The sequence below is a fragment of the Megalopta genalis genome, chromosome 2 (assembly GCF_051020955.1).
Source record: "Megalopta genalis isolate 19385.01 chromosome 2, iyMegGena1_principal, whole genome shotgun sequence".
NCBI classification, from domain to species: Eukaryota; Metazoa; Arthropoda; class Insecta; order Hymenoptera; family Halictidae; genus Megalopta; species Megalopta genalis.
The window spans coordinates 25943165-25965289 of NC_135014.1; the positions used below are offsets into that span (position 1 = coordinate 25943165).

Here is a 22125-nt window from a genome sequence, read left to right on the forward strand (position 1 = left end):
TAACATTTTTTCCCGCGTCGAATTATGAAAGACATAGGTGTGGAATTCTTGTACTTGATGCAATGTCCAGGAGATATTGCACTTTCAAGTGCATGCTTATATGCGTATGTATGAGCAAGGAAATCATTCCCTGTCCGGCAACATTCACCCGCGAGGGAAATTTTCCAGATTAAATAGACGATTTCGGAAGAAGAGATTGTAATATTTAATTGAACCGTAATAATCGCTTATTTATTAGCATTTTAAAAATAACTTCCCCGCGGTTACCAGATTACCAAGAGACTTTCGCTAAACAAAATAAACAAAGACTATTTATTTATTATACGTTTATCGCGGATCATTTTTTTCATCGGTGCGTTATTTTTATTTTACTCGTGAAATAGAAAGACGATATTTTATTATTTGTATACGCTTACCGCGATAAATTTTAATAAAAGCAAATGCGGGTAATCAAGAGGACATTTTGCGTCATCTACCGGTCCCACACCTGTTTGTGACATTTACAATATTAAAAGAGCCGAGTCCTTGGCTGATGCAAGAAACTATGGCATTTCGTTAGAGAGAGACCATTTTAAGTTTGACCGGTACGTTTGCAAATACATTAAAAATAAGTGCACAGATATGGTTAAAAAAGTATAGAAGACGTTCGTTTCAACGAACAACCGCTGTTTTAAGGAACGAAGTTTAATTTTGATTACTGTCACGAGTGAAAAGACAAAAGAGCTTTCATCGATTATTGTCTCTCCATTGGATGCTGGAGAAATCAAACTCGGTATGTAGTTATCAGGAACTCTTGTTTGAAGAGATTGTAGAGTACGAAAATATACGCGAAAGCATTTGCGCTCGCAAAGCAAAATCGCATATTTTTGAGCATCCATCTTCTCGGGCGAATGTAAACGATCGATAAAAAAGAATCTTATCTCGATCTACGACCTCGTGAATTATATTCGACGTTAACATATACATATTCCCTTTCTCGCTCCACGACTACTGCGATAATATGCAATGGAATATTTTATTTGCACCCCTATCGATCCGGCGCGAGTGCTCCCTTACCTATCGTGTAGATCGAAACAGTCTACGATAATAATTGCGTTTTGCTTCGTGTTTGCCGAATTACGTACGTATTCGAAGAATGTTCAGCAACAACGGAGACGAAGCGGAAAACGCTGCATCGATACGAAGTGTTTTCAAACGGAATTATCAGGAAGTTTTCTAACGAAATATTATCGAAACATGCACGGTTACGTAAGGCACCGTTCGTGCGTGGAAAAATATGTAACACGATTTACAATATTTATCACAGATATTCGCGAAGATAAGGAAAACCGTTTCGAAGAAAAGGAATTCGCCATCCTCGGCAGAAAGTATCTTTGCGGATCTTAATCAAGAGGACGAGATTACATGTGTATATCCACACACTCGACGCAACGCAGCTCTTCGCGTAAGATGCGTAATGGAAACTTTTTGCCTGGATAGAGGTATATTTGCCTAGCTTACTTATTTCGGTGCTTTTGTTCGGAGAATTCGATTCGACGCTGACGATTCTGCGATTAAAATCTGATGAAAATTGTTTACGCATTCCTCGAACGAGAGCGAGTAACAACAAGTAGCAAACCTTTTGGATTTACGAAGTTTCTGATCGCGCGCGGGCGCGCGCGCGCGCACACAGGTCGAGCCATTCGCGAACAGAGATATATGTACGAACTGTTTGGTATATTCGTTGCATCGTTGTTTCGGATAAAAATATTCATATAGGACGAATTTCAAAATTTCAAACATCAATAATATAATACTAAATGTACTGCACAATGTTCGCGCGTATTTACCGTTTAAATTATCTTTTACCGTGTTTATCTAAACCGCCGCAGACGCTACGTCACGTATATATGTAGAAACGGTTGAATATCGTTCAATTGTCGCGTGCATCCAGTTCTTCGTAAATAGAACTTGCCTTTTTTCTCTCGCCTCCTCGGTCATCTCGACCGATCTCGACGCACGACCTTCCGTATTGGTCTGAAACTCTGCCGCACGCGAGAAAAACCTGCGATCTCGCGATGTTTGCTGCAGCGTTGCTTCTCGACGCGTTACGCAACTGCCAACGAATTAAATAATATAAAAAAACGACGATTCTTCGTTCGCCAATCGGTAACATTGAGATAAAATTTGTGAAAAAATTTTAAATAGAAAATTTGAAAAAGTTACGATACCGATGCGCGCGTTGTTGCGCGAGTCGAAGGTCGAAGGTCGCGATCGTTTAGGGACGTAGGAAGGGCATCGCGAGACTGGTCAGGGAACGACAAACATCCACAATAATTTTACGAAAGTATAGAAGTCATGTAATCGATCTTTGTTCTTGTAGAAAAATCATTAAATCTTATCTTTACAGTACGAAGTCTTACGTTGTCCGGAAGGATTTCCTTGACCGAACGTGTTATATACAATATACATAATATGATTCGTAATTAACGTGTGTAACTACTAGTCGGCAATAATGAAAACAGCACGGTTCGCGATCGTTTCGTAATCGATAAAGGCTGTCTTTGAATTATTAAATAAATACTATTTATCTCGGTCAACGCGCTTATGCATCACAGATCACAGACACACTTAGGTACTTGGTTCACCCGTTCACGGACGGCAGAAAAGCCTCGGTTTCATGACTTATCGCCGCTCCTCTCGTGCCTTTAGGTCTCATTCTCATAAGTACGCCTCGTATCAACTTGTTCCCCGAACAATCACGATTACACACGTGTTACAGAGGCGAGTCGATAGATCCTTGGTAAATCTCGAAGCGAATCAAAATACCAATCCCCCAACGATTACTCTCGATCCTGGCAGGTTCGATGTATCTCGTGGGAACTTCCCGAAACCTGTTCATGTCCCCGGGGGACATTTATCGTCGTTCGTTCAAATTCACCCTCCAATTGCTTCTCGAGGGACGCGAGTGTACCTGGCGAGGACCCCTCCTCCCTCCGTTGACGTTCCGGCGATCTTGGAATGGTTCTCGATAATGCGGTAATTAAAGCTCCGTCCATAGCTTTTGATACAATTCAAGCTAGTAGCCCTAGTGACATCACATCACTGTACCAGATGTTTCTTAAGCTGCCAATTGCGGCGGTACGATTTGTTGGGCGGGTTGTGCGAGACGCGGCGCCAAAACGGGCAACAGGCTCACCCGCAATGGCGCGGATGTCACCTGCGCGACAGAGGTTTGAACACCGTTGGCTCCCACCGCCGCCGCCGACGACGACGACGACGACGACGACGACGACGACCTGTCTCTGGCATGCCGTTTCACGTGTTTCGCCAAATGATCGCTTCTCATGAATCTTCTCTGGCATACCGTGCAAGCGAACTTCTTCTCGCCGGTGTGGGTACGCTTGTGTCTCGACAGTTCGTCGCTCCTCGAGAACCGACGGTTGCAGTCTTCGTAGGGGCAGGAGAATGGTCGTTCTCCCGTGTGGGTCCTCGTGTGAGCCTTCAAATGAGACGACTTGAAATAATTCTTGCGACAACCTGGATGCTCGCATTCGTAGACGCGACGTCGCGTGGTCGACTCTGGCGTCGAGACGTTTGCAGCGGTGGCCGTGGAAGCGGTTACCAGCAGCAACGGTGCTCGCGGCAGTACCAAGGGGGATCCCAGGAGTCCGGTTACCATGATCGGTGCTGGTTTCGGTGCCAGGAGGTGTAACTTGGGCTGAGAAGTCTCTCGGTCCGTGTTTTTATTGTTAACGATGATCTCCTCCTTCCGCAAGCTCATTTTGAACTTGAGGCTCTTCAAAACATTCTCCGGTTCCACGGTGCTTCGACGAGCGATTGTTTCCGACTGGGGGCTGCTGGACTGTGGATCGAGCTGTGCCTCGCGCGGGACCAATTGCGGAATCGGCACGGTTGTTTTCGGCGTTAAGTTGGCTGGACTGTAGGTACCATCTCGGTTCGCTCGCATTATCACCGATACTCGAGCAGGCTCCGGACTCGGCGGCGGTGTACCGTCTAGCAGTAGCTAACAAACGAGGCGAACGATGCCTTTCAGTATCATTTTTCCAAACGATTATTTACGGAAAACTGTGCAAGCTCGATTCGTGCATCGGACAAGTAAATTGTCTGTATCGTTTCATTCTTTTTTCCCTTGTTTTCTATTTTCTGTTTTTCTTGATTATCGATAAGAAAAAGATAATTTCGAATGCCATCTATTTCGAGCAAAAGGTACCCCGATCGATACCATCGGAAGGTACAAAGTGTTCGCTCGAAGGATAACCGACCGAAATGGTGTGTAAGAGTGAACGCACGTTGTGAACGGGGTCATCTTGCAAAACAACCGTGCAGAGCCGTGCGCGCACGCGTGAACGTATATTGGAGAGTCGCGACGCAGCGCACCGATTGCGCGCGGAAAAAAAGAATGCAAAAGATACAGACTTCTCTGTATTTCGGATGCGGAGAAAACGGTTACCAGATAAGACGGTATTTACCTTGACCAATTCGCATTGCTCCGTACACCGTCGTTTTCGCAGAGGCTCGTCCTCTTCCGAATCCGACGGTTGCGGCGTGGGCGGTAAGCCCGGCCGCGAACCCGCGTCGTCGTCTTTTTTCGAATTTAACCCGGCAGTCTCGGCTTTCTGCAAAAGTTTGTCCCCCAGAAGCGCCGCGACGCTGAACGACGATTGCAAAGGCTCCACCTGTAACACGAAACAAGTCGCACCATGAAAACATTGGAAAGCCTTGATATTTTGTTCAACAATTTTCGACGGGATCGCAGAATCAACGATCACTGGAAAACTAGGTACCGATCGTACCGACCATAATTTCACCGAAACAAAATCGAACAGGCCGCGAACACTCGTAAGACGTCGAGAAACTGGAAGACGATAAAAACAGAGCACCGACACGGGTGAACAATTTCGAACGAACAGGATCACGAATCGTCCCGGAACGAGGTGCGGCCAGGCTGCCGGGGCCAACCGCGTTCGTATTTCGCGGGCAGCCTGCCGTTCTACGCCGGCGGTACTTTTAATTCACTTACATGTTTGAATTGGGGTGAGGCCGGTGGCGACAGCGGCGTTTGATTCGTATCCATTTTTGTTTTCAAAGAGAAAGAAGCGCGGCGTGTTGCAAGGGAGGCGCGCGTTGAAAGAGGCACGGCCCGAACGACGGGTAAACGCAGTCGATCGTGCTGTATACGGTATTACTGGTCTCGCGAAAAAACTCGCAAGGGAGGTAACCGTTGAACGTCTGGTAACGCAATGAAGCTTTCTCAGGTCGGTTGTGGCCCGACACGCTGTGCCCGTTGTGTGCGTGATCATGCGGCGCGCACCATTGCGGCCAATCCCGTCAAGGGGCTCGCCGTGGCCGGCCAATCGGAGCTCGGCAATCAGCCGACGACCGCGTGATCACCGGCGTGCTGTTCACGTGCTCGCGGTCTGACTGAGGCCGTGATCGTGACGTCAGTCTGCGTGGCGCGCTCGGTCGATACGTCATGGTATCGCCGAGCTCTACCCGAGCGTCATGCAACCAGTCCAACCAACCCTCCTACACGCTCGTGCACTCGGAACTCGGAACTCGGAACTCGGAATTCGGAACCTATCCGATTCGCTTTTTCTGTTCCTCCGCCTTCGTTCTCGTCCTCGCCCTCGTCCTCGTCCTCGTCCTTGCCCTCGCCCTCGCCCTCGCCCTCGCTTTCGCTCTCGCCTTCATCTTCGCTCTACCGAGCAGAAGAGTTTGTTCGTTCGTTCGTTCCCTCGGCCCGACTTCCGTAGAAAAACGGAACAGGATCGCGATACGCCAGAGGATACGACGAGCCTCCGAATCGTTCTTTCGCCGTGATCACCTTTCTTTCCCCTCTTTGTTTCATTTCATGCACGGAACACGTGTTTCGTAATTTCCTCGTACGAACGCTCGCTGCTATCGCGATTTCACTCGACCGCTGATATTCCACGTTTCCAGAAATTCCGTCGCTTTTGAACTGCCGATGTCTCCAGGGTGGAGATTGTCCTATGGGGCATTGTGGCCTGACTCTTTCGAAATCGGGAACGATGAAACCAAGCCTGCTCGCTCGGGTCACTCTGTATGGTAATACGCGGTGCTACAGTGTTTGCGAAGAGCAAGATGGTCTATTCTTCGACGAGACTCGAAGTTTTGAATCCTGGAATCTGGGATAGGTCCAGGGCGCTATTCCAGGTTCTTTTCGGACAAAGGTACGCGTCCGCGTGGAAAGCTCTCTTCCAAAATCTTCTAAAATTCTTTGAAAACCTAGGATCTAGGTAATCGATGCTACTCGATCAGAGGAGAAAGAATCGCTTTGGGTCCAGATAGTATCCCAGATTTGTGGATCGTCTTTGGGGTCTCGCGTATTCAGGTGTCGAACTCTTTCAACCTTCCATCGACTCGACTGTTTTTACTGGTAATAGTTAAAAATTGAGCACTCGTCGTTTGATCATGTTTCCTCGTCGTCGATGGTTTTACGCGTTAAACGTTAAGTCGATCGGATATTTGTCAGTTTATCGCATCCCAGTCCCCGTCGAGGGTTCTCTCGTCGAACGGCGAATGTCGAACGTCGAACACGTCGCAGACGCGCGTGGAGCAGCGCTTGGAGCAGCGCGGCGGAGGGTATCGCGCGCGGACAACTGAAAAATCTGGGGACCCGAGGTCGCCGGGAGGTCGGATTTCAATGAGGAAGCATTCTAGCATTTCTGGCGCAGTCTGCCGTTAAATATACCGGCCGCCCACTTTGCGACTGGTTAATTCGAATCCAGCACGGACGGTGCTGGTCTTTGACTCGTCTTCGCCCCTCCTCCTCCTCCTCCTCCTCCTCCTCCTTCTCCTTCTCCTCTTTCTCCTCTTTCTCCTCCTCCTACTCCTCTGCCACCTCCACCGTCGTTCGCTCGCCTCGTGGATTTTTCAGTAGTGCCATCGCCATTCGAAACAAATTGATCGGATGGCCGATCGAATGTCTGCATCGGACCTCTGAGCTCCATTTATTTAAAGCACGATCGTCCGAAAAGATGACGGAGGGTTCAAAGATTAACCGGCGCTGCAAGCATACTGTAATTTTCTTGCCGTCTCGATGTACGCCCAACCGCCGATTATATGCTGCGCGTACGATCGACGACGACCGCGTCGGGCGGCATTACTGAAACAGAAATATTGGTTCGATTAATGGAGATTCCGCGGTACCGAACTTAGAATAGAATTCGTGATACGGATCGGGGAATCCCCTCGTACGCTCCAGATCGCGTGCCAGCATGCTAAAATAAGATGGAGCCACGGAGACGATAAACGAATATGTGGTAGGCATACGGTGGACGGCCTCGGTAACCGATGTTTATAGCTTCTCGTTCATCCGATCACACCTGTTGTATATTGTCTCGAATCTAGTCCTCACCTTGAAGACGCACCCATCCCGAGAATCGCTGTTTGCTATTTTCTATTCCGACCGCCTCGAGCACGGACGCTTTCCACGATGCTTCTCGTCGCGCCGTAGTAGCTGTAACAATCGTCGGAACTATATGCTTTAACGAGATTAGGGACGCAAATTCGACGAAATCTCCATCGATTTTCACGATTAACACGGTTTGTACGGCGTGACCCAGTTACCGAACGCGTGTCGCAGCTTCGAAATGTAATGATCAATTTTTAGCAATTGCGACCGTGTCGTGCCCATGCTCGCGACGGCAAACCCCAAGTTCGAACGCTCGATAAATTCGATATGGAATCGCCTTATCGAGTTTGTTTGTCAGCGAAGAGAAAAAAGACGAACGCGTCGAAGCGTCGAGGCGCGTCTTAACGATGCTCCGGCTAGGATCCAAGGATTTCCTCGGTCGGAGTTGCGAGAGAAAAGAAAGAAAGAAAGAAAGAGTTTCGCGTCGTAATCGGCTTTGAAAATGGAGCATCCCGCTGCTCCGTTACCACTGCACGCGGTTACCTAATCGTGTTCGGTGCAGGGCAATTTATAATCGCGCAGTGTTATCGGCGCGACTGCAACGGTTCCGCGACGATTCACGAGGAATCGACCGGTTTCCGCGTCGCGATCGCGAGCCGCGAGTCGCGACGCGCTACGTGGCAGGAGTAGGAACGTAAACACCGTCGACGAGTCCGATACCGTTTCGCGCGCGTCGCGTAGGGCCACGCGGTGCCGAACCTCGCAGGTGGACATACATTTATCGTACGCGGACGATCGGCGAACACTCGAGGACATCCACGAGCGCTTCCATCGTCGGCCTTTTTTCGAACGCGCGCGCCTTATCGCGCGTCGAGCAATCTCATGGAATATTACTATGTAAATTCTTTTCCTCCGATGCTTTCGCGTTTCTAGCTGCTCCGATCTTATCGCAAAATATCTTCCGTTCCCGTTGCACTATCGCTCCCTGCCGCCACGCGTACGTAACCCGTTCGAATCGACGAACTGCAAGACTCGACTCGACTCGACTCGACTCAAAGTTTTTGATATCCGAGACGGCATCGAGGCGATTCTAATAAACATTTTGGTTTCGCGGGAGACGTAAACGTTCGTAGGACGATTCGCGTCGATCGGGGACGTTATAATGCCCGCCGGCTCTCTGCGACGTTTTTAATAATTCCTCGTGGTCTTTAATTAACCGGTATTGATTCTCGTGAAGCAGCACGCGTCCGCCGATTTGACGAATTCAAAGGCTACCAATGCTCGCGATAGACAACAAGGGAATCATTCGACGGACTCGTGATCAGCGAACGGTGCGGCGCGGCGCGGCGCGGCGCGTCGCGACGGTGGTGTGCGGCGCGGTTACACTCTACATTCTATATTCTACACTTTACACCATGCCGACCATACATGCGTCGTTCGCGTTCGCGCACAATCGGCGACCACTGGCCACGCGTTAACATCGCGAAAATGACGTTAACTTTGTTTTTAATCGGCGAGTGTATCTGGCAACGCGTCGGACGAGCGACCGGTCACGATTCACGATTACCCAAAAAATTCCTTGAAATCGCCGCCAGACTCGTGAAAAACATCCGCGCGAATAATCGCCATCTTACTCTTCTGTGGAGAACCTCAAGGTCGCTGGATCGACCTTCCCCGATCCTACGAACGTGCCGATGCGACACGGTGGCGCGGCAACGCAGCGGCGCGACGAGGCGATCCGAATTAATAATACGAGGTGGCTGAACGCGGCGAGCATTGCCAAACCGTTCTGCAGGAACAGAAACGGAAAACGCGCCGAGGAGGCACGGTCGGAGGACACGACCGTCGCATGTTAATGCAATTAATGGCGGAACGATCGCGAAGCGTTTAATCAACACTGAGATTGAAAACCGTCCGCTCTGTTTGCTTTTGCGTTCAAATGGCCGCTGATATCGTTCCCGTTTTAATTCGTTATATTTTTGCGACGGGTTCGCAGATTCCGTTAATCTCACGTGCACGTGATGCGATTGCCAGCCACGGTTTCATCAACTTGAAAATAGACGCGTCTATTATTTAATGATTAATGCGTTCAGCGTAACACCGCGCCGCGCCGCTCCGCTCTACGGCGCGGCGATGCCGCCTAGACGGTGTTTTCGACGAACCGATATTTATCCGAACGGAGCTTTATCGGGCAGCGCCGAGGATTCACCTACGCGCCGAACTCGTCGCATGGAACTGCATAGGTGAGTCTTCGCCTCGGCCAACGTAACTGAGAATGCTCGCTGACAGGGACACGGTGCGTTCGCGTTCGCGTTCGCGTTCGCGTTCGCGTTCGCGTTCGCGTTCGCGTTCGCGGGTTACCGATTCGGTTACCTACGTATTTCTTTCATCGATGTACTACACGATCGTATGAAAGTAAAAAGTATCGACGCACGAATACGACCACGTACCGATTATAAATTATTCTTGCACACTCCTCCTTTCCGCAATATCGAGTTTCGATGTTCTTCGTTTTAAAATCGTCTTCTTGCGGCCGATCTTCGAGAGATTGGCTAAAAAGTCATCCGATCGATGGACCAACGATTACGATTAACGCTGAAATTATGTTCGCGATTAATGATTACGATTAGCAAATGCGATCCATGATTACCGATGCGTTTTAGTTTGCAATTAATTACAAAAGTAATTAGAAAATAATCGTTTGTCGACCAACTCTGCTCGTTATTGCCAATTGTTTTCGTGCAAGGATCGCCATGCAAAATTTGATCGCTGCACTTTCGGCTTCGCCATTCGCGGAACGACCTTCGCTTCTACGCGCCATTCGATCATCCGCTCGTGGGATGTAAACGATGAATTGTTAGCAGATTCGGATTCGGCGGGCAGGAGAATCGTTAAAAGACTGGATGTATATACGGTGTTTCGATGGTTCCTGCCATTAGTTGCAATCGTCGACGACGAAGCAAGGTGCGCGACCTAGCTTTCGAATAGAGCAGAGGCTCACGCTTCGTATCGAATTTCTGGTGCTCGAAGAGCAAGGGTAAGTGTAAGAGCAAGGCTCTGCCGATAGAGGAAAATGTAAACGCGTCGTGGGAACAATAAAATTGGTCGTCTAGTAGCAAATGACAAGAAACATTGAAATATGCGCAAGCATTTACCTCGGACCGTTATGGCAGCCGTGCTGCTTGCCACAGTAGGTACTCACGGCTCACGGCCGGTTCTGAAAGCGTAGGGCGCAGGACACGGGGACGCGTGTCCGATCCGTCGAACGGGGGGTCAGAGCCGTTCACGGAAAATATCGCATCGGTTCGGTATGGTATCTCACCGTTCGAACCACGTTCGATGGTACTCGTTCGTTTTTCGGTAATCGTCGATACTCGTTGAAGCGTTTGTTGTTCCATGCTGCACGCCGCGGCGCGGCGGCTTGTCCAAGCTAAAGTACATCGTGTTGCCGATACCGAAATAGAACGTCTCGACGATAGTACATAGTCGCAAGTATCGGTCCTCGAGGTGTTTACATTCGGAGGAACGATGACACCGAGAACTGCATCCGAAGAACGCGCTTCGGCATTCTTTTCTTTCACGAGCGTTGGAAACACACTTGCCATAAGGTTGGCAGAAAGAAACATGGTGGGTAAAAGTAAAAAAGCCTCGCGAAGCACGAAAACAGCAGCGTCGGAGAAACTGGTTTGCGAACAATTCCATATTGAAAATGTGAAATTCGTAGACCAAGACGTTCGTTACGCCGACAATTGGTCGTTTATTTGCAATTTAAACGATTATTAAAGCTCGTAGGGTTTACGTTTCTGGGTCGTAACGATGACCGATGCATTATTATAAGTACTATTTCGCTTTTCGTGTGCCGCGTTTATGCAATTATATACGTCATATATATATATGTTACATAAGTGCAAAATATTGTAGTACGCGGAGTATTAAGTAATAAATTGAAATTTCTATTAGATTAGATTAGAATAGATTAGATTAGGTTAGATTAGAACAGAATATTTCTGACAAAATAAACGTTTGTTGGTATTACAGAGAAGGACGTCGTTTGTAAACGGTGCGTGCGATGCCGTCTGTACCTGCAGCTGGTAAACTCCGCGAAGCGCCATCTTTATTATCATACGTACGCTATGAACGTTCTACGATTCCAAAGATGTCGCTAGTTATCGGTGAAAAGTACAGCAGGTACGAAGTCATTCAACTTGAAACCCGCGCGCGATCGAAAGCAATCTAAAGCAATCTACGTATTACAATTGAATCTTTGCAACATAAGTTCGCAAAGAACTTTGACATTTTAGTCTTCGCTGAGACTGCTTTGTGAAATAGCTTCCTCCAGCTTTAAATATTTGCACGGCAAAGCGTATATCTTTCTTTCTTCTCCGAGAATATCAAATTTTGAATTACGATCCAATTCACGGTTCTCTGAAAAAAATGTTCGTTGATATTTTGTGAAATGGTCGTATATAGGCGTCGTTAGTATTTAGATTCAGAGTATTTATATTTACTATATTTCGAATCTCTCGGGGAATTCGCTGCCGCCATCTGGCGGCTCCCAGCCGGTAAGAGCGAGTCGTTCAAATTTTCCCGCTTCGCGAAAGGGAACGCGCGTAGTGGGCGGAGTCAGTCCCCAGTCCCCGCTCGGCTATCCCCTCTTCGACGACGTAGTCACGCCGCGTACGCGGGAGTGGGGGTTGTTTGGTATCGCGTTTGTTTAGTTGCTCGCTGACAGCGGCCGCGGTACGAGCTGTTGTGTTGCGTGTATGCGTTCTCCGTCGGTACTTGTGCGTGAAAAACGCGATAACCGGCTACAAACCGACAACGCGCGACAGGGGGAAAGCGAACGTTGAGAACGGTTCGAAAAGAAAAACCGTGCAACGAGAAGAGAGATACAGATAGATAGCGAGAGAAAGAGAGGGATAGAGAATCCTTGTTCGTCCGATGGATTCGGGAAAGGTTATTTGTGCCTCGAAGTGTTTTGCGTCGCTGTTTCGCCGCTTGTAACGTCCACACGTCCCAGCTTTGTCATCCCGTACCAAGTCCGTCTCGTTTCGTTTCGTTTCGTTTCGTTTCGTTCAAACGCTCCTCCCGTTCCCGTGTGCTGTGTCGTTTATGTTGACGAAGTCACACCGATCCGGGACGACCGATTTTCGTCTTCTCCGGTTCCGTTCCTCGAGCGACGTCAAGGTTATGTCGATGCTGCTGATTTGGTGATGGCCGAGCGCAGAGGATGTCACGCCGCAAGCAGAGCAACCCGAAACCGCTGAAACGTGAGTCCCAATGTGATTTTGTTCTATTCCTTGCTTTTCCATCGTTACATGTATATCGGCTGTATGGCGTGCCGTGTGTCGTGGTGTCGTGGTGTCGTGTGCCGTGTGCCGTATGCCGCGTAGGTACCGCGTGTCGCATCGTGTTGGTCGTTCGCCGGCAAGAACGGTCCGGGAAAACGGGTTTCTCGCGGGCGTGCTTTTAGCCGGTCGGCCACGTTGCTTGACAGGTGATTGGGCGTCGCGTCGTTCGCTGTCAGATCGCGTTTCCACTTTCCGCTCGCCTGCCATGCGAGCCGTCTACACGGAGTAATTCGCTTCGCTCGTAATTCTCTCGCGAGTTAGCATTCTTATCCGAGGTTTTATCCTCGCGAACGCGTCGCGTCGCGAACGAACTCGGCCAATCGCGTTCGGTCGGACCGAGTAGGCGGGAATTTACGTAGAACGAGATCGGTTCGAAACGAACGGGTGCTCGTTCGATGATACTTCCGGCTTTCTAGCCCGATCGACCGACGCACGAGTTGCGAGTCGTGCGAGCAACGAGCAACGATAGTTTTCGAATGGCGCAACGTCGCCCGCGAATCGGACGGGAACGTTGACGATCGACGGGTCTCTCTCGGATCTCGGGTCTCGGGTCTCGACTTGTCAGCTGTCAGCTGACCTATGCGAGTCCCTAGCGGGTCACGTGGTCGACCACGCATGCTGCGCTTGACCGCGTGTACGGCCGTATTTACACGCTACCGATATCGAAACCGATGCGTTTCGAGTCGATCGAGATCGACTTTGCCGATTACGATTATGACAATTAATAGCGTTCTCGAATCATTTTCGACGCTCCTTGAGAATGTCCAGGCATTTGTTCTTTCGACGAACTCGAGAGTTCGTTGACTGACCGAAAACAAATTGGAATTTTGCGCGGGTACGGTCAAACTACGAATAGAGTACGACGAATAAATTGGGTGTTTCCAAAGCATTTTGAAACCGGATCGGTTCGCGATACGTACGTTCGATTCTTTGTAAATATGCAGAGTCGTGTCTCGATCCGTTCGAGTTTATTCGGGTTTATTCAAGTCTAAGGCTTTCCATCGTGCTTCGCTTTGCTCGTTGGAAGATCGTCGATAACGTTGATAATGTTCACGTAATTTCTTTATCTTTGTTATCGGATAATAATTGCTGTATAATAACGTGCTCGAGCAATTTAAGCCTTCGTTCGTTTTGTCGGGTTTTTAACAGATTATTTTCTTAATCGACGATGCGTCGATAGAGAACATCTTCCATCTGTTCGATTATAAACGTTATCGTCTCCTCTCTACTCAAAATAAATAATATTATCGAGGTCGAGAGCAGGGTATTTTAATAAGATAATGGTGCAACGTTATCGAGACGTTACTACCGTCGACCGAACCGATTATTTTCTGAAAGAACTGCGCTACCGCAGACTTCGAGCAAACTGTAACTTTTGCGGATCGGCGTCTTTTCTAAACGGTGGGCTGCTACCGATCGTTGGCTTTCAGCTTCTTCGGTTAATAGATCGAGCAACCTATGCTCGGAGAATCCTAGGCTCGCGGAAGCTCTCGTCCGAGCCGTTTAAATTCGATCTCGAATCGAAGAAAAAAAGCTTCGAACCGAAATTCTGTTAACGGTGCGCAACGGACGAGACCCATCGATATCGTCGAATCTCGTGGAACAACGTATCGCCGCTAATTAGAATCTTCGGAAGATGTCCGTTCGGTCTTCCGAGTGTGTGTGTGTCGAGTAAGAGCCGAGCGACATAAACGAAAGCCGGTAGACCCGGCTCTCTTTGCTTTTGCTCGTTATTAACTCAATTACAGGTGCTCCCAATTAGCGGCAACGCGCTCGTCCCGTCGTTCCCAATAATTAGCAGAGACATTAACGTCCCGGTGAACAGGGTGGACCGTCGGTCGCGAGAAAAACAAGTTTACCAAAAATCGGTCCTATGTAAAACGGAAAGGGAGGGAGGGACGAGACCACGAAATACCGGGTCGTCCGGAAAGTTCTGTTCCGTTCCGTTCCGTTCCGTTCCGTTCCGTTCCGTCTTAAAAACAGTTTTCAACGAAATAGACGCTTGTATTATTTCGATCGCTGCTCGAGACTCGCGCTATTTTTGGAAAATCGTAACGGAACAACCCGCGATACGAATCTAAACGGCTACAATGTAAAGACAATTTTGTACGCGACGCTACTTATCGTTTGCAAAGTTGAACGAGGACCTCCTATTCTAGCGCTGGATCGAACTAGCCGCATCATTATCCGAACGTTCGGATACGTTCCGTCGATGCTGAGTCGAATAACCGAGAACGCGGTAGCGTACTTTTCGGTACGCGACAAGAGAGATCGAATAAGAAAAGTCGTTGCGGAAAAAAGTAGAGACACACGGTCCGTCGTCGGCACGCGAAAGTGTCCGGCGACGGCGACTCGCGGACCTCGACGGAAGGGCGGCGAGGGACGAACGATCCCGCGAAATCGGCATCCGCGATCTCGTCTGGCCTCGATCGTTTTACGCTGAGATCGGCGAAAAAAAAATACAGGCTGATACGAATTTGTGCAACGGGGTCCCCCTCGGTTCCCGGCGACGGTTCCCTGCGACGGTTCCCTGCGACGGTTCCCTGCGACGGTTCCCTGCGACGGTCCTCGGCCACGGTGACTCCGGGCACCACCGCGATCGTATCGATCCGAGTCGTGGAAGTCAATGGCTTTAATTGGCGGCCGCGATAACGCGTGTCGCTCGACGCTGCTCAAGGATTTATGTTAGAATCGACTCTCGAAAATATACGAGCAGTTCTTTCCACGAGTCGTAAACGTCCAGTTCTTTACCGTTCCGCTCGGATACAGGTAAATTCGTTATCCGGATAAGGGAGCCTCGCGGAGACGAGCGCCGAATAAGAAGAATCGCGGGAATCGTCGTGCCACGCCCCGCGTCGTTTCGAGCGCGTAATAATTGTTTCGGAGACACGAGCCAACGCGGGGATACGTCTACGGTCGCGTTTCAGACGCGCAAAATTCTTTACTTTAGAGTTTAGGCTCGGAGAATGTCCGTGGTTCGATTTCATCGTACTCGTCGATCGCTCTTCGATTCCATCCGTCTGTTTCCGAGCGTTTTGGTATTTGCGCGAAACGGAGCGTGTGTCGGGGTTTCATTGATCGAATAAAATAACATGGAACAACGATTCGTGGAAAATCGACCGTGTCCGTTTCGCGATCGAAGGCATCGAACGATCAGAAATTCGCGATGCGCGTATCCGGACGGAAACGTAAACTTTTTCAGCGACGCGAACGAATTGAAATCGTGCAACTATCGTTGTCGCAACGAAGAATCTTCTTTCCCGGCATCGTACCGTCGAGCCGCGCGAAATCGCGCGATTATTTTCATTCGGCAGGCGCGTCCGAATCCTCGCGAAGCTATACGAGTGGAACGAAGCTTCCAACTCCGAAGAAATCGTTAAAATTTACGCCGCGACGCGACGGCGATACGTGCCTGAAATCCGCAACGGAATAACGCGATCGCCTTAAAGATTACGCTATCTCCGCGTTATCGCCGCGTTGGATTCTAAAACGCGCGAGCGGGCGAGCGGGCGAGCGACGAGCAAAGCGAGCGAGCGTACGGTTGTGCAACAAAAGTTTCGGACGATTTCGGGCAAAGAACGTTTCCTCGGCTTCGCGATTACGTTCCACGCTCGCAGATACGTCCTCCGCGGAAGAGGCACGGTTCCTCGCGGCGAATACGCGATAAGCGTTCGCTCGGCGCAGATTACAAATAATTGACGTCAGTGCCGCCTCTTTCCTCCCTTTTTCTTCGTCTTTCGGTCGCGTTTCGACCTCAAAACGAGACGAGACGAGACGAGACATTTTCGGACGCGCGACGTCGCGGGCTCGCGAATCACGCGGAATCGAATAATTAATCGGTGCGGCTTCGAGCGTTCTCGTAAAATTCGTTTCTTTTACGGCGTATCTCGATGCCGCGATTTTTAATAGCTTCGCGGCTGCGTTCGAAAGCAGCCGAACGATCGTTTTTCACGCAACGATAAATATTCGAAACAACGATCCGCTCGTCGCGATCGATCGCGAAGAACTTGGCCGAATCTAGCTGTTCGGATTCCAAGGAAATGGGTCGCGTATAATTTCGCACGTTTTCGACGACTCTCTCGGTCGATCCACCGAATTCGTTCGTTCGTAAATTCGAGTTTGTAACGCCGTCCACGTGTAACCGATATCGCGAACGCGTCTCGTCTCGCGCAGGTATTTATTCGTGGAAGTCGTTCCCTATTCACAGCCGTCGCACATGTGACATCGAACGTCGGCGATCGAAATTTATGCGGTTCCAGAACTCGAAACCGAATGCACTTTCGCCAGATTACGCAGAGAAGCGTGCGCTATCGGATGCGACAATAAAGAAGCCGACTTTTTTCCGCGTTTTTCATCCGATCGTCGCAGAAATCCGCGGAACTTCGTAGAGAGAGAGAGAGAGAGCGAGGCGGGTCGCCGCGTTTATGTTTATCGCATCCGCGCCGCCGTCTCCGTCTCCGTCTCCGTCTCCGTCTCCGTTTCCGCGGCGAAAACTGTTTTACCATTTTGGATATCGGTCGCCGTCATCGGCGAATTCTCCTTATTACCGGCTAGTTCCTTATTGCGTCCGTTTCCATTCGCCGGAAACCGATACGCGGAATGCGTTGATCTCTTCTCGAGGCTTAGGGCTTAGGGTATCGTTAGTTCCTCACCGTTTCTTCTTTCTCTTCTTCTCTTTATCCTCGTCCTCCTCCTTCCCTTTATCTCTTCTCTTCCTCCGCCTCCGCCTCCGTCTCTTTTCTTCTTCTCCGGTTCGCACCGACATCGACGCGGCAGAACCGAGAACTCGAACCGCGAGCAGGTTTATCGAAAGCTGGTCCAGCTTTCGCAGATTCGGTTCGAGCGGTTCGAGGCGCAATCGGCGAGGATCCGTAACGGGGTTATGAAAAAGATACCCGCGCTGGAATTTGAGTCGAACGGGCCTCGCGAACGGGCCCGCGGAATGCTCGCGATCGGTGCGAGCCTCGAGTGCGTGCACTTTTTCGATCCGGAGGACTGGTTCGTTGGAACTCGAATCGATAACGAAGTTTTTACACGATGGACGCGGCGATAAGCGAACCGTCGCGCGTTGCGCGTTGCGCGATGCGCGATGCTCGTCGCGACGGTCCTTTTGGATCCGTTCGCCGATGCAGATTGCACGGATATCTGTGTTCTCTCCGCTATCTCGGAGCAACGTTACTAAGAATGCCGGAAAACGGTTTTGTCGTGTTTTACGCGCGCCGCGCCGTCTTACGCGGCCCGGCAGGCTTCTCGATCCGAACTCGTTAACGACGAAGCGACGGACTTTTAATCCGGGGGACCGCGGAATTTACGCGTTTGCCGCAAGAACGGGGAGCATCGTTTCGTCGCTTTCGATGCACGAACGAATCGGTCCCCTTTGGAAAACACGCGAACACGGTTCTTCTCGAGAAGCAGGACTTTTTCCGGTCTTCGAAGATTTTCGTAGAACGACGAGCGCGTCGATGCCTCGTTCCAGCCAGTCCCAAGTCCCGAGCATGATCCGTCGTGTTCCTCGCTGCGTTCCCTCCGGTACTCGAAACTCGAAACGATGCCGGGATCGAGCGAGGCTCGCGTCGATAACGAGAAACACTGCCTCGATCTTGATCGTTTTCCGCTGAAAACGCACCGGTTCCGACTTATCGAGTCTTCGGACCGCGAAGAGGGTCGCGTACGCTACAAGAAGAAGGAGGAGGACGAGGACGAGGGAAGGAGGCGGAGGAGCCAGGTTCCCTTGTATCGTGCCGGTAATCGTCGATGCCAGGGATAAAAGGTATCCCGCGGAGAGGCAGCAATCACCCCCCGCCGCGTTCACCCGTCAAATTAATAACCAATGACTTTATAGAATGTTTTATTGAATCGTGTTCCACCGTAAATAATATCTCTGCGCGCCATCGGCTTGTTTCGGCGAGATGGCGGGACGGCGAAATGGCGAGAGGGCGAGAGGGCGAGAGAACGGGAGAACGAGAGAACGAAACCCGGGGGAGGATCGTTTCGCGGCCCGTTCCCGTTCCCGTTCCCGTTGCAATCGTTCTCGGCGCGTTAACAGCGACGCCTCCTGCATCGCCTAATCCTTTCGTCTATCGTCCATCGTCCATCGCGCGTCGCCCGTCGCCTCGCGTTTCCATCGATTCCTTTTTCCGTCCGCGACACGCTTTCCACCGTTCACGATCTTACGAGCGTTCGTTCGAAGTGGACGGTGCGCGAAGCTGCTTTGCGCTTATCGCCAACTTTTTCTTTTCGGATCGACGAACGCGCTCGACGCGACAACCCCTTTGAACGGGTTCGGAACGAGGGTGCACCCAGCACCCCGGTGGAAGTCCCGGACCGCCTAATTACGCGCGCGCGTTCTTCGGTTTTACTCTCCGAGAGGAATTCGATTCCGCGGGGTGTAGATTTCCGAAATCTGCGACTCGAATCTATCGGTAGAAAGGGGCACGCTCCCGACCGGTGCCCTCTCCTCTCCCGGTCGGTGGTTCGCTCTCCCCGGAGCGAAAGGCACAAAAGCGAAGTCGCAAATTCCGTCGTGGCAGGTTACCTGCGAACAGTCGTTGCGGCTATCAGTGTCGATCGGCCGGCGGTGTGTGCAATGAGCGGGTGACGTGAAAGGGACGAGCTGGGAGGGAAGAGGGTAGGCAAGATGAAAAAGATGAAAAAGACGAAAAAGGCGAAAAAGACGAAGAAGAAGATGGGGGAAAGAAAGAAGAGGGACGGAGTCGCGCGGAAGGAGAAGAGGAAGAAGAAGAAACGTGGAAGCAAGGTCCATCAGCGTCCCTTATCTTCCTCGGCCGGGTCCCTTATTCCGCGCAAACGCATGAATCCAGCCGCCGCCGCCGCCGCCGCCGCCACCGCCGCAGATGTTTCTCCCCCGATGCGTTCTTTATCCCTCTTGTTCCATCTCCTTTACGCGGACTCCGTCTCTCTCGCGTCTTCTTCGCGAAGAATCGCAGAAGAGACAACTATCGTGGCGTTGATCTCGTCTAGTTAGCCCCCTCGGTGCCTTTTTCTCCTCCTCTTTCTTCTTGTTCGTCGTCGATCGGCGTTGTTCGGCGAGGAGAGCGCCGCTCGTACTCGTCGCGAGAGCGAGCGAGCGAGCGAGCGAGCGAACGCGTCCCTGTGTCGTCCTTCCTACCTTTGGTCAGCGCGAGGAGGAACCGATACAGGCGTTCTCCGGACTCGGCTCATAAATACAGGCGGAGGAAGAGGACGCTGGAGGTTGGATGCTGGAGGATGCTGGCGGATACCGGCGGATGCTGGCGGAGCAGGCAGGGAGACGCGCGCGGGGAGGAAGGACGGAGGACGAAGGACGAAGGGCGAGCCTACAAATTGCTACACCGCATTGTGGTGTCACTCCAGCCTGTTACGACACGGCCCTGGCATCGTTGGAATGGTGTTCGCGAGCTCTCCTCCTTCTTCTTCCTACTCCCATGGTGTTGCGTCCGCGTCCACGTCCGAGTCCGCGTTCGCGTCCCCCTTCGCCGCGCCCCCGACCCGACCCGACCCGATCCGACGCGACGCTCCCCACGTTTCCTCGACCTCTTCGCGCTCGCGCCGCACAGCCTTCGCGGTGTCAACGGGGCCTCGTACCAGCTTTACACGCGTGTAAACGCGGCTTTACGCCGATAACCGCGATGTACCCAGGACGCAGGACACAACTGGAACCACCGTTCCTTTCGGCCGGCCGCGGCCGGGCCGCGACCGCCTCGACGATCCGCCAACGTTTCGCTCTCTCGCCGCCTCTTCGGCCGCGCGCGCGCGCGCGCGCGTCCTCTTTCCCTCTCGCGCCGGATGCGCCGCGTTTCTTCCGAGAATTTCTCGATAGGCCCCGAGCGATAACGCTTAATAGATACGCTGCCGATCCTGCCGGACACGTGTACGAGCATCTCTCTACCGGGACCGAGCCTCTCTTCCCGTCGATCCCCGGGATCGAGGGATCGTTAAACGTGGAATCTCGTCGGGAGCGCACTCGGGCCTCCGGGATATTCGGCACCGTTTCGGAAATCTTCGAGGCGGTCTTTCTCGACCGGGTCTGCGGTCGGCCGTTCCTTCGGACCCGAAGAGTCGTAACTTCTGGTAGCTAACCAACGGTAGCCTACCAGGCGTGATCTTCGAAGTCGTTCGCTTCGATTCGTTCGCCGTGCTCTCGAAGGAACTCCACGCGGCCGAATAAACCCGCGAGAAACGAACGCATCGGGCCGATCGGCAGGGCAGCGACGCGTCGAATTTAAAGTCCACGGGTATCCGGTGGTGGCCCACGGATCCCTCTGGTCGCGAAACGAATGAAACGGGCCGTGTGTTACGCAGCTGCTGCATAAAATCAAGCGGGGACAAACGGAGCCCGATCGGAATCGCGGATACGATTTCGCGGTAGCGCGGTTATTGGGAATGGACGAAACGCACACGTACACGAATTCCTACGCACACCGGCGAGGTCTCCGGCTCCAAAAATGGCGCGACCTCTGCGCGTGTGCGCGTTCGTGTGCGCGTTCGCGTGCGCGTTTGCGTGCGCGCGAGCGAGCGCAGGAGAGATCGCGGCTCTGCTCGGCCCCGCGCAGAGACACACCGAAACGGAAACACGCGAAAACGGAGACACACAGAGCGCAAAAAGGCATTCGCGAAACGCGAGAGGCACGATCGAGATACCTTATCGAGCCGGCATTCCGAGTGAATATTAGCGTAATGAGCTGATACCCACCGATAGGCAGATTTTAACCTGCCGACCGTCACGTTCGTACGATCCGCCGATCAAAAGCATCGCGACGACTAATCGACAATACCAGTCGACGGACGCACGTGGATATGAATAATCTCGAGCCGCGCCGCACCGCACCGTACCGCATCGCACCGCATCGCACCGTACCGCGCCATAGCGCCATAGCTTCGCAGCGTGATGCCGCTCGAAACAATACGCCGCGGCGCGCGTCGCGTATCTACGTTTGCGCCGCTTCCCTTATCGAACCGGGTTCTTTTGTCGTGATCCTCGTAGTTTCACCGAATCTGATGGTCCACGTACCGTGCTCTAATTACGGGCTCTGCCTGCCCCAGACAGAATTTCGAGAGTTTAGGGGTCTCGTTGAAATTCTAGAATGTCCCGACGGCGCGTCGTTACGAAATTGTCGTTCGTTCGTTCGTTCGTTCTGGCTCCGATAACGATGCAAATCTTAAGCCGTGTTGCAACGATATCGAATACCGATTAATCGGCGCGTTCGTTGCGTTCGAGACCGACGCAACCGCGACTCGGAGCGAATATAATCTTCGATCCGACGGCGATTCTTCGATCTCGTCTTCCCTCGAAGTACCTTCGAACGTTTCTGCAAAACTCGCGACATCTGCGACGAGTGTTTCCGCTACCGACTGCAAGCCATCTCCCCGAGATCTAGGCAGCGTCAAAGTCGTCGA

The 22125-nt window shown here is 51.4% G+C and overlaps 2 protein-coding genes and 1 long non-coding RNA gene across 3 annotated transcripts in view; 2 read left to right on the forward strand and 1 right to left on the reverse strand.

Annotated features, from left to right (window-relative positions):
* Positions 1–556: 556 nt before the first annotated feature.
* Positions 557–2391, forward strand: LOC117229793 (uncharacterized). Its single transcript, XR_004492634.2, has 2 exons — positions 557–772; positions 1307–2391. It is a non-coding gene; the product is annotated as an uncharacterized LOC117229793 (long non-coding RNA).
* LOC117229788 (uncharacterized) lies at positions 2330–6734 on the reverse strand. Its single transcript, XM_033486586.2, has 3 exons — positions 5024–6734; positions 4473–4679; positions 2330–4006 (listed from the first exon to the last, which is right to left on the reverse strand). Exons 1-3 carry the CDS (start codon positions 5075–5077, stop codon positions 3101–3103), a joined length of 1167 nt encoding a protein of 388 aa, XP_033342477.2. The 5' UTR covers positions 5078–6734; the 3' UTR covers positions 2330–3100.
* A 4880-nt stretch (positions 6735–11614) lies between these two features.
* ush (Zinc finger protein ush) overlaps positions 11615–22125 on the forward strand; it is a 175186-nt gene continuing 164675 nt past the window's right edge. The window contains exon 1 of the mRNA XM_033486913.2: positions 11615–12648. Coding sequence (XP_033342804.2) covers positions 12609–12648 — 40 coding nt within the window. The 5' untranslated portion in view covers positions 11615–12608. The remainder of the gene's footprint in view (positions 12649–22125) is intronic.